The sequence below is a fragment of the Chamaea fasciata genome, unplaced genomic scaffold (genome assembly GCF_029207755.1).
Source record: "Chamaea fasciata isolate MVZ Bird 193981 ecotype frontalis unplaced genomic scaffold, bChaFas1.0.hap1 SCAF_7, whole genome shotgun sequence".
NCBI lineage: Eukaryota > Metazoa > Chordata > Aves > Passeriformes > Sylviidae > Chamaea > Chamaea fasciata.
In genome coordinates this window covers 45130171-45142292 of record NW_027094092.1, presented here as the reverse complement: position 1 = coordinate 45142292, position 12122 = coordinate 45130171, and the positions used below count along the sequence as shown (strand labels likewise).

The window sequence follows — 12122 nt, the reverse complement described above, 5'->3', positions numbered from 1 at the left end:
CCTGAAGGTGCAGAGGAGTTGGTGGCCTTGGGCAGGGGCAAGCTGCCCTCTCACAGGGCTTGGGGACTGCCAGGAGCTGCTGTCTGGGGCAGAAGGAGAGCCCTGGCAACAGGCAGCAGTGACCTGTGGGTGCAGCAGCTGCCCCTGGCTCCTGCTGAGCTCAGTGCTGAGCTTTGCTTTCCTTCCCTTCCCTGCAGCCTTGTTCTGGGCAAGCTGATTGTCTGCCACTGTGGTCCTGCTGGTCCCAAGCACTCTTATACTCCCACCCATGTTCTCTCTCTGATGTGTGGAGGTGGGACCAAATGAATAGTTTGATTCTTTACCACCTTAGAAAACAGAGAACTAGACTTAACGATGACACTAATGAAACTGGTAGTTTGGAAATTGGCACATGTCTAAACTAAGGCCCACTGCTCCCTTCTCCAGTGGCATTTAATCAAGAGTGACATCACTGAAGACTTGTCACTAGACTTATCAGAATGATTTCAGAATTTTAGTAGTGTCATTCTCTGTGAACAGAAACAGGAAGTGGAATATATTATCTTTATAACTCAAATTCATCCTTCATCTTTTTCAGTAGTTCTGCAGTGAGATGTGTTAGAAACTCAAAAAAAAAAAAAAGCCACAGGCTAGGTAAGTGTCTCTGTCAGGCTAGACCTTGGAGGTGACATTAACAAAGTGAAACTTATGTGCAGCTACATCAGAACAGAACAGTGATCTGCAGGGATGCAGGTTGTGGCTGATAGTTGGCTAGATGATCTTAATGCTCTTTTCCAACCTTAATGATTCTAAGATTCTGAAAAAAAAAAACCAGATTACATGATGTCTGGAATTCTACCATCTAGGTCACCACAATTCACTGAAAATCCCTCAACTTATGAAGCTGAGCTATACATTTGCTGGACTTTTGGCAGACAGATTCTGTTTCAAGAGAATTATTGATCGACAAATTCACCCCTGCTGCTATTAAGCTGACAGCAATATTCTTTGGCACTGACATTCATACCCTGTGGATACTAATTAAATTACCATCCCAGCCCTTTTAATTATCCACATTCTTATTATACTGATTTGAAGTGAGATGGGAACTATGGTGACTCACTGAGGCCATACACTATTGTTTGTAGGCATTCTCTGTGAGTAAAATGAAATTTGAATGCATGCCTTTCTTCTTGCTATTAAATAGATCTGAATTTCATAAACTCATCTGTGCAAGGAAGGTCATTTCTTTGGGAAGAGTTCCTGTGGATTAACATTGCTTTTTGCCTGTAGAGCCATCAGGAATTCTAAGTGGAATATTCAATAACAATAATACCAACCATGGATTGGAACCTGGATGACATTTTCCATATCCTGTGCCTTTGTGCCTAGTGAAAAGTAGCTCTCCTGTAACTTAAATAGCTTAAATAATTTAGCTTAAAAACAGCTCTCCTGCAATTTTAAAAAGAACATAGATGTCTACTTTCATACAGTAGATTTGGTTCAGCTGGGACAAAGTAATTTGGAGAGAGAATGAAAAGAACTTTAAATTTTTATCTGTGCAAGAATAATGAGGGAAATACACAAATGATTGAAGTACAGTTCACTGTAGTCTTTCCATCTAGACGTCTCCTCATTTCTCGAGAGTGTTGTGATTTGAACATATAGAGCATTTTTGAGCAATCTAAGGAATTAGGTACCTACATTTTATTATCATAAAGGGATAGGACCCTGGATTATATGAGCTTTTTCATGAAGCTCAGCCTATGGGTCAGCCACTGTCACAGTTTTCCTTTATCTTGAAATGAATCTTCAGCGAGGCAGGCAGGTACCATAGGAAATGATGCTATGGAAAACATCCACAGATACCCATACCCAAACTGGTCCATGCTATGCCTTTCAGGAGCATTGGTGGAATATTAAAGAATATAAAATCTCAGGGTGAAATTTTGTGGAAATTAAGCTTTTTGCAGAGGCTCAGGGTCACTTTACCAACAGAGTTTGTGGTCTCTTCTCCTACTACTTTAGGAACCAACTGCCTGTGCACAGGCCAATGATGACGTGGTGTTGCCATGCCCAGCCTTTTTCCTTGCTGATCCCAACCTTGCCTTCCTGACCTGGCTTCCCAGCTTGACCTCTGACCTGCCTTGTCACCAGAGATTTGTCTGGTGATCAGAGAACAGCTGGCCAGACCTGCTTTTCTGCCTCACTGGGGTTCCATGGGACTGTGGCTTGCTGGTGAGGATGCTGCCCAGTCTGCCTGGCTGTCACCCTCAGCTCCTGGCTCACTGTCCCCTGAGGAGCTGCCAGCCCTCACTACTACCTGACACAGAGGTTAAATTTGACCCAGTTTTGTTGCTTAGCTTCAGTTTTCATTATTCTTTAAATTAATTCTTAAATTCTTTAAATTATAAGCCCAAATAGAATTAACTTTCCAACCTTTATGGCATGTGAGAGATTTAAAAATGAACCACTGAGTTTTTTTTTCCATGAAGTTACAGTGAAGTTTGGTTCTGCTTTTCTTTCAATGCCACTGTGAAAGTTCACACTCTGTTGCAAAATGTGTATGTCAGCAGTGGAAAAAATTAATGATGAAGTAACTTGCACTACTGCTTGTGTAATTCTTCCTCCATAATATATAAGAAGAAACTACAGAAAAAAACCCAAATCAGAAACACAAACCCACATCAAAACAAAATCCAGTAATGGAAACAAAAAAAAGAAGGGAATGTAATTTTCTAGAGAGGAAGGCAACAGCCAGAATAGTGACTACCCATAGGATCACAGGACAATTGCGGTTTGAAGGGACCTCAGGGAATCTCAAGTGCAACCTTCTGCTAAAGGGAAGGTCAGTAACAAGGCCAGATGTTGCTCAAGCTTTGTTGAGTTGGGCACTGGAAACTGCTGAGGATGGAGCACACAGAACATCTTGGTGCAACCTGCTCCACTGCTTGTCAGTTCTTCATAGCTCAGAAACTCCTCCTTATATCAACTCTGACCCCTCTTGCTTCAAGTTATACACAGGATTTTTTGTCCCTCCTTGTCCTGATTTCCCCTCAGGGGAAGTTCCTTTCAATAGCTGTTACAGTGTTTTGAATTAGAATGAGGATGTTGTCGATAACACACTGATGTGTTTTGGGTTTCGTTAAGTGTTTATCCTAAGTAAAGAACTTTTTTCTTGTCTCATGTTCTGCCAGTGAGGAGGTTTGCAAAAGAAACTGGGAGGAGGCATAGCTGGGACAGGTGACCTGAACTGGCCAAAGGGATATTCCACACAACAGAATGTCATGCCCACTATATAATCTGGGGGAAGTTACCCAGAAGGGTGGCTGATCTGGGTTCAGGAAGTGGGGTCTGGCATTGGTCAGTGGGTGGTGAGCAATTGTGTTGTGTGTCACTTGTTTTTCCCCTTATCATTATCATCATCATCATTATTGTTACAGTTGATCATTATTACCACATTTTATATTTATTTTTGATTATAAAACTGTTTTTATCTCAACCCACAAGTTTTACTTTAATTCTCCTTTCCAATCCACCTGTCAGTGGAGGGACAGAAGGGGGCTGAGTGAGTGAGTGGCTGTGTGGTCCCTAATTTCCAGCCAGGCTTAAAACATCACTCCTGCTAAGAGCTCTTGTGAAGGGCTTGGCTCCATCTTCTCAATACCCTTTCTGCAGGATTGCAAAACTGCCATTAGGTCTTCCAAAATCTTCTCCAGGATGAACAAGCCCAGCTTGCACAGCCTGGCAAGGTCCCATTTCAGAATGTGAAACTAACAGAAAGCATAGACAGACAGAGCAACTCATGAAAACAATGTAAATGCTCTTTGCAATGGATAAAATTTTGATTTACACAATAGAGGGATATTCAATTTACACAATTGAGGGATATTCTCATAAGAAATATCTTATTGCTTGTGACCACTCTATGCATCCTCCACACATAATATCAGACCTAAAGGAGTGCTGAAAAGTGCTGGTCAAAATCTTTCCACCACTGAGATTTTCTAGAGGGCATTTTTTTTTCCATGGAAAGAAAAACTCTTTCCCTATGAAATAAAATAAATTAAAAAAAAAAACCAAACCAAAAAATCCCCCCCCCCAAAAAAACCACAAAACCCCACCAAAAAAAACCCCAAAAAACCAAAAATTACCATAACCAAATATTTTTCCTGGGAATTAAGCAAAAGTAAAAAGGTTGTGAGAGGAGAAAAAAAAATGTAATGTTTTAAATCTTTTCAGAGCGTCAGGGGTCTGGATGGGACAGGGAACTAGGGAGCCAAGCAGCTGTTTCTGGAGCCTGCACATGAGCAGGTCCTGAAATAACAGCTGCACTTCTGATTTGTGCTTTTGTGCTAACATCAACTCTTTCAAAACATGGGTTCGTTTGTTTCCATTCTTACTGTTTGTTGGTACATGTACATTCATATTCTTTGCTGGTTTGCCAGTATTGCTGGCTGGCTTGTTTAATTTTTTTGAAACTGGGAGACTGAGAGCCCTGGAACCTCTAGCTGAGGCCTCCATGTGCAGCTAAGTAAATGGATGCAACCCTTACCCTACTGAGTCTGAAAATGGAACCACACTCCAGATTTCAGTCATAATAAGCAATGCTGAAGGCTGGCCCTTTACATTGCTGAGATGTGAAACCAGCTTTCTATTTTCTCTTCCTCCCCCGCTCGTATCAGGGCAAGTTTCCTCCAAGTTAAAACACTGGTGGCTAGAATTTGCTCCTTTATAGGCACTTGAATTAATGAATCTTAAAATATCTGAAACCAAACACCGGTATTGTAATGAAACAGCACGACAAACAGTTATACATTAGAACATATATTTTTCAAGAAAAATAAAAGCTTAAGGGCAGGTAAGTGCCCATACACAGGAGGTAATCAATTTTAAGAAGTGCCTGACCTCAGGAGTATGCTAAAATAGAATTTGAGTCTTTAATGAAACACAAGAACCGTCATAGCAGCAAAAATAACACCATGAAATTACAGAGAAATTTACCACACTCCCTCTGTCTGCTTCTTTGCTAATCAGGACAAAGAGGACTTCAGCGTTCCTCCAGCTTAGTACATTACAGCAGGCTGGCTAGCAAGATGCAACAGGAGAAAGATCTGTAGGAAATCCTCAGTAATTCTGTCAGCATGTCACCGCCATCCTTCTTGACTGTGCATTTGTTTGTTGTTATTGATTTATAACCATACATGATTTAAAGGTATGTGTTGATATTCCATTGATTTCATTGACTGTGTAGTAAGTCCTTATTGGCTTCAGTTACTGGTTTTGCTTAGACTAGTATCTCTGACTTTTGGGGCATTTCCTAGGTACAGACTGGAGAAGAATTTCTCTTTCTTTTCCTTTTAGGTTATCCAGTTTTCCTTTGCATGTGCTGTTTCAGGAATTTTTGAGAGACTGTGTTTCACAGGAAGTTCTGTAGGTGACCAGTGCAGTGTTCTTTGTAGCAGAACTGCACAGAACATGTTCTTTCACTTGGTCTTCCTCACGCGTTCCTAGGCACAAGCAACACCTGAGCAAATTCACTATGTCTGTTCGTGCAGTTTCACTGACAAAGCAGTACAGAATGGGATCCGCAATGCAATTCAAACTTGTTAAGGCCTGTGTGATTCTGTAAACCTTATACATCAACAACAAAAGACGCGGGTCAGAGGTGGAAGGTTCTTTGATGCTGCGGATAAGCAATACAACGTGATAAGGAGTGAAGCAAACAATGAAGCTAACTGTGATGTTCAGAATAAGCTTCCTTACTTTTTTCTTCTCTTCATCTGCTGTGGCTTGGTTATACTTCACTACTTGGTAGATTTTATAGTAGCAAAACATAATGATTATCAAAGGGACCAAGTACCCTGAGCATATCCGGAATAAATTTATGTTCGCCTGCCACCTTTCCAGGGGGTAGTTATCATAGCATAATGTATGATTAGTGAAATTGCAAGGATCATTGAATACTTCTTTGTACACCAATATGACTGAATTAAAAATACTTTCCAGAAACCAAACAATTATGGTGATGATCAATGAAAATCTTCTTGTGCGCAAGTACTGAAGCTTCAAGGGGTGAACTAATGCCAGGTATCTGTCAAGAGAGATGCAAGCAAGGAACGCAGTGCTGGTGTAGAAATTCATATACATAAGGAAGGCAGAAATCTGACAAAGCAAGGCAGAGAGCCTCCAGTCATCCCCATGCCAGGCATAATCAATCCACAGAGGCAGAATCAAAGAGTACAAAAGGTCAGCCAGGGACAGGCTAAAGATGTAGACTGCTAACTCATTCTTCTTCCTCACCTGAATGCAAGATGCATAGAGAGATATGCAGTTGATGGGAATACTGATCATCATCACAATGCTGTACACAAATGGAAACAAATACTTATCCAGGGTGTGATCATCATGGCACTCAGTGTTGTTGCTCATTGTCCACCCCAGTAGTATCCCTGAGGTAATTCCAGCCTGGGTGCAATAAAACCCCCTGTTGTAGTCTGTTGCGTTGTCATCTGTTAGTTCTTCAGGACCTGATTGATGAGATTCCAGCCTTCTGTTACCAAAAAGGAAAAATGCCAGCTATAACATTTCATGGGATTTTTTTTTTTAATTTTTTTTAGAAAGAAACTGTGTTTGTAGGAGATCAGAAGATGTTAATGCTTCTGGAGTTAGGAATAGGAACCCAAAATCTAAAGTTGTCAAGGTCAGTTAGATGAAAGCTTCTACAGCAGCAGAAGAAAACACCTCTTCCAGGAGTGAGGTGGTGTCCTGCAATCCTGGGTCTCTCTTGTAGGAGAGTTAAAGGAGATCAGAAAGTGGACCACAAATAAAATAATAGATGTGCACTTTCCATTATTCTGGTAAGCACTGTTTTGGGAATATGAATGTGGCAGATTTCTTATCCCAAATAACCTTCTCCCTAGGAAGGCAATGGAGAGACAAGGATAGAAATACAGGGATTCAGGTACTGTTGGATGTTGGGATCTGCTCAGAAGAGAAAATTGCGTGTCCGGTATATTTTCTTACTGCAAATCACTCTTGTCTTGTTTGCATCCTCACACATCCCTACTTCCTCTCTTCTCCTTTGTATGTGATACCAAATGGACTTGCCATCAACTGTGCTGTTCCAGCAAGACTTACTGCATGTACCAGAAACCCTGCTGTAAAACCTGCAAGGCTATTGGGTTCCTGCATGCACATGACAATCTGCTGGGTGTCCCTTTGAACATGTGAGGTGGAGACTGAGTACAGTGTTTCATTTACACTTCTTACCTCTAAAAATTGTAGCTGTGATGCATAAGCTTATAAAACCATTAGCAATTAAACTTAGTCACTTCCAGGACTGTGGTTATCAACAGCTTCAACACGAAAATATCAGTAAATGCCAGCCCTGACTAAAGCAGTGGGACTGGAGGAGTTGCGTATGTGAGCCTTAGAAACACATAGAAGAGCTGACCTTTCATTAACAAGGGGTGTACAACTGCAGCTGTGAGCTCACAGCTGGTACTCATGGATTGTATCACAGCTCTGACACTCAGCAGTTCCCTTCTCTAGAGAACTAATTGTTACATTCAGGAAATAAAAGAATGGAAACTATTGGTTGCAGTTCAGTTATACTGCCAAATATACTAACTGCTTGAGAGACTGCTGTGATAGCTCATCTGTGCTTTGAGCCTGGACCGCAACAGAGGAGGTGAAGAGGCTGAAGAATGAGTAGGCTGCAAGATAGCACATCTACAACTGTTCCCACATGGGAAAGAACTCCAATGAAATACATCTTGTGTGCAGAAACTTTCCCATGCGGTAAGAAAAGTTCAGCCTTATAGGTTTGATGTGTTTGTGGATTTATCAGAAAAATCCAAACAGGTTTATTGCCTGTGCTGAGAGGTTATTATACAGATCTCTTGTGGACAAAAAAGCCCCTTCCACAATTATTCATAAAAAAAAAGGAGCAATGACAAAACTACCCAGAAAGCACATATTCAATTTTACCTGCCACTGCCTTATTTGATCAAGTTGCCTAACTTATCAGCTAGAGCTAAACTCATTCAACAAGCTTGAAAGCCACAGAAAATTCTTGAGAAGGACTTGCCAATTTGGTCCATTGAGGAACTTTATCAACATGATGCCTAATTAAAAAAAAAAAAATGCAGTGTCTATATTTAAGACAAATGTAAAATGTCTGCATTTCAGCTTGGTTTCATAAAACCACACAGTAAATAGGGCATTATAACCTTACCAGTATAGATAAGTATCACAAAATAAAAATCTAGCCCTAGAAACTGGATCCTAGGGTTTTATGACCCACTTCTTACCAAAAAAAAATCAAATGTATGCAGACAGACCAAATGAATCAAAGACAAAATACCTACCTCTTCTCCTAATCACACTTCAGCATCTCTTTTCCTATGACAGGTCTCTTCATGTCTAAGAGGGAAACGTGCCCTTTCAGAAGCATGTGGGTAATTCAGCAAGTGTATGAGGCAGTGTTTCCTACTCTGGTGACTGAGAAATTGGAATTCCTTCTCCCTCCCCCATAAACTCTTTCTCTTTTGTTAGTTAACTTGTTGTATTACAGACTTGTCACCCTTCTAAGCTCCCAACCTCTCTCATTACTCACAACAGCTTATTTTGTATCTACTCTTAGACCAACATGTCAATTTCCTCATACCACCTAGGTTTTTTTCAGCTTTTTTATTTTAGCTCATTGTTTCTAAGAGTTTTGCTCTGTTGACCTTACTGATCATAAGGTAAAATACATGTCCTTATATTGCTGTTATCTGAATAAACCACATGTTCTTTGGGGCAAGACTGCTTTGCTCTTCTGCCATCTGCCTTAAGGAACTATTTGAAGGTGTAATTGGCTAATGGCAGGCTGGGACACTAAAAATGAAATTCAAAAAGTGAGTTGAGACCACATGAAAATTGTCACCTCAGAAAGTTTTTTCTGTCCTTCATATTCACAAGTCACTGTACTCCATTGCTTTCTTTTCTTCAAACCCAGTATATTTATCAGTTCCTATGAACGCAGCCCTGGAGGCTGTGGAGCATTCCCCAGGTAATCCATGTCCAAACTTTGATGACACATTGATGGTACTTACATGACGACATGCTTTCAATGATGGGAATAATGAGAAGTGTGTCATTCTGGCACGTATTGGTGACCTATACTTAAATGTCAGCAAGAGCCAGCAAATGAAGCTTACCACTTCATGCATGCTGCAGTTTCTTGCACAGAAATATAAAAGCAGAAAGCACCACTTTGCCCTAATTACAACACATTTCACTCATATTGCTCGGGGCCTCATTTCAGAGGAAGTAGTCCATATCACACTTTCTCACTGAGTTGTTTTTCTGATAATTAGGACTTTGTAATGCAAGATAATTTTTCTTACCTGAATGCATGATCTGAAGCATTCCCTGGTTTTCTTTCTGCTACTGGGCACGCCTGCTGGTTTTGCCTAGGACAATGGTATTGGCTTACAGCTATTCTAAAAAAACAATATTTGATAATTTTCCCCAATGACATTTTTTTTTAACCGTCAAGGAATTTTGTTTCAATGATATGGTCTAACGGTTTGACTGCATGGTCCAAACCTACTGTAACTAATTCCATATACTTGTGACTTATTTTATAGACTTGTTTTCGTATCAGATGTTTCAAATTAAAAAAAAAAAATCTTAAGAGTATTTTTTTCTTTAAGACACTTACTTATTATCATAGTTCCTGCCTCTGTCATTTTGCTACAGAAAACCCACTGTACAAGAATTCTGAAGAGTCAGTAAGACATAAAATTTAGAGAAATGCACTAGAAAATGTTACGCTTCAAATACTGTATGCAAACAAGCCTGTAAAGGAACCTTGTGAAATTTTCTAGGGAAAAGTAGTCATGATATACTGTATTTGTATCAATACATTTCTACAGCATCTTCTTCAGGTTCATAGAGAGCTTTATGTGGGCTCTACAGTTACGACATTTTGAAAGTCACAAAGTACAAAGTTAAACTTTCATAAGCATAAATACAAAATGATATTACATACTCTTACCTGTTAAAAACTTTGTGAGGGAAGAAAGGAACAATGCTGTGTGAGCTAGTGCAATAGCTGCTGTACTGGTGATACTGTATATCAATCATAAGATGGAAAGACAGATTGTTTTCCTTTTTCTCTTTAAGCAATTTCAACAAAGTAGATTGCTTTGTGTTCTCAAAATAAGTTCTATTGACAAGTAGAGTCCTTCAAGTACAGGGGCCATCCCATAGCTATTTCTTTTTACCTAACAAGTAGAGCTCAAAACTCAATTCTGAAAAACCTCACAGTTTAGGAGAGTTGATTTACGCCTTTCAGAAACATGGCCTTTTTAGCTTAAAATTAACAGCATTTTTCCTCATGCAACATTAAATTTCACCCACAGGTCTCCATGAGATTCAAACAGGTCTAAAAGAGCTCAGCCTTTTTAACTTTAAGATACATTTTAAAGACTGTTTCATTGAGCATAAACATTCACTTAATGTGAGCAAATAGGAAAACCCCATGTTTTTTAAAACGTAGGCCATGCAGGCAAGCATTGTTTTGCTATATCATTAAGTGCATCTTGTTTTCCTCTATGCATGCAGAAAGATGTACAGTATATTTTCACAGACATGATAGTTGGCATTCTAAGAAGCTACTTTTACCAGAGCTTATTTTTCTGCTAAGTTGTAAGCAGTCTGCATATTCATATAAATAGCACTGGGTGTCCTGACAGTGTCTGAAAATACTGAAGAAAACTAACAGAAGAGTTACTGGAACCCTCTGTGAGGCCTGAGGTACTTTTTTGCAGTGATGGAACAGCTCAGAATGTTGAAAAATCAGCCCCAAATACAGTTCTTCTCCATTCTTCCCCCCTTTTGTAAGCAACAGTATCTTGATCATGGCAATGCCATTACAACAAACAATGAATCAAGCTTTCTTTCCCAATCCTAGGCATGTCTTTCTTAATTCAATCTTTTGATGACTTTTGCCTTAGTCTCATGTTTTGGTTGTGCTGGGATTGACATAATCCTCTCCCCAAAGCAATATTTTCCAGCCCCTTTTGTGTCCCTTCTTTCAGATGTGTGATGACAGCATCCCATTAGGGAGAGCAAGGTTGAAACCTCTCCCAGAATGAAGCTGTGTCCCTGGCTCCTGGAATCCTGAGCACTTACCTCGGCAGCCACGTGTGCCCGTGCAGGGTTCCCGTTATGCCACTAGCAGTGTAACCCGTATCCGCTTCTAAGAAAAGTGTCTGCTTCTGCTTGATCAGATACGCAGACAGGAAGCTGCTCTTAGATAAACAGGCAGTAGTTCACATATCTCTTGGTTTTGCTTCCTTTTTTTTTTTTTTCCTGTCCCCAATTCTTGCTCATCTAAGCTTATCCATGAAAAGAAAAAAAATTGAACAAGGATGGAAGCAATCTCAGTAGATACAGGAATACTTTACGAGACTCTATAAAAATTTAATTTAAAATACTGCCTAATTATATGAGCACAGTATATTATACACCCCTTATCTAGGAGACATTACATTCTGCAGAGAAACCAGTCGACAGAAATAAAATGCTGTGTTTTATTTGTGTTTACCTGTATAAGTTCAAAATGGGTATAGTTAATGTTGACTGAAGGACCTCACCTGCTTTTCCCTACAAATTGATCACAGAATCAAATAGGAATCCACCTGAGAAGAGCTCCAAAATGTTTTACAACGACTTTCAGAGTTTGTGGAAAAAGAATTAAATATTTTCAGAATTTATGAGAAGTTTGTGAATAGTTCTAGTTAACAAAAGATAAGAGCATTTTATGCACTGTGTCAGGATGCATATTTATGTATTTTTACATAAACTGAATCTGAGTTTGGATGCAGTTTTCAGAGGAGTGAATCTTTTAACAGATAATTCTATTCAATTAGACTGGTGGAAAGTTGTTACCTAAGCATAGTTCTCTTCCCCCTCTGTGATCAGATTAATTTATTTTGTGTGTTTTTTCTTAAATTCTGTTTGCAACAATACAACTATGCTTTAAAAAAAGTGGGTAGAGTTTTACTTCAAATGTCCATGAGTTGGGTAACATCAAAACTGTTGGTGATTCAGATGCTAAGGAGAAATGAAAGAGAACAAATTGAAAA

The 12122-nt window shown here is 39.6% G+C and overlaps 1 protein-coding gene across 7 annotated transcripts; it reads right to left on the bottom strand.

The window, feature by feature from the left end:
* Nucleotides 1-4790: 4790 nt before the first annotated feature.
* Nucleotides 4791-11266, bottom strand: GPR65 (G protein-coupled receptor 65). 7 transcript variants are annotated; one of them, XM_066188620.1, is made up of 4 exons: nucleotides 11167-11266; nucleotides 9375-9470; nucleotides 8352-8406; nucleotides 4791-6532 (listed from the first exon to the last, which is right to left on the bottom strand). In XM_066188620.1, the coding sequence occupies exon 4, from the start codon at nucleotides 6409-6411 to the stop codon at nucleotides 5374-5376; it is 1038 nt and encodes a 345-aa protein (XP_066044717.1). In that variant the 5' UTR covers nucleotides 6412-6532; nucleotides 8352-8406; nucleotides 9375-9470; nucleotides 11167-11266; the 3' UTR covers nucleotides 4791-5373. The 7 variants fall into 7 exon arrangements, with proteins under 7 accessions (XP_066044717.1, XP_066044716.1, XP_066044714.1 ...); XM_066188619.1 differs by having other exon boundaries at nucleotides 9375-9440; XM_066188617.1 differs by lacking the exon at nucleotides 8352-8406 and having other exon boundaries at nucleotides 4791-6898.
* Nucleotides 11267-12122: the final 856 nt, after the last annotated feature.

What these genes read in the sequence shown, in the direction of transcription:
- GPR65 (XM_066188620.1), bottom strand. Translation starts at nt 6,411, where the DNA reads ATGAGCAACAACACTGAGTGCCATGATGATCACACCCTGGATAAGTAT.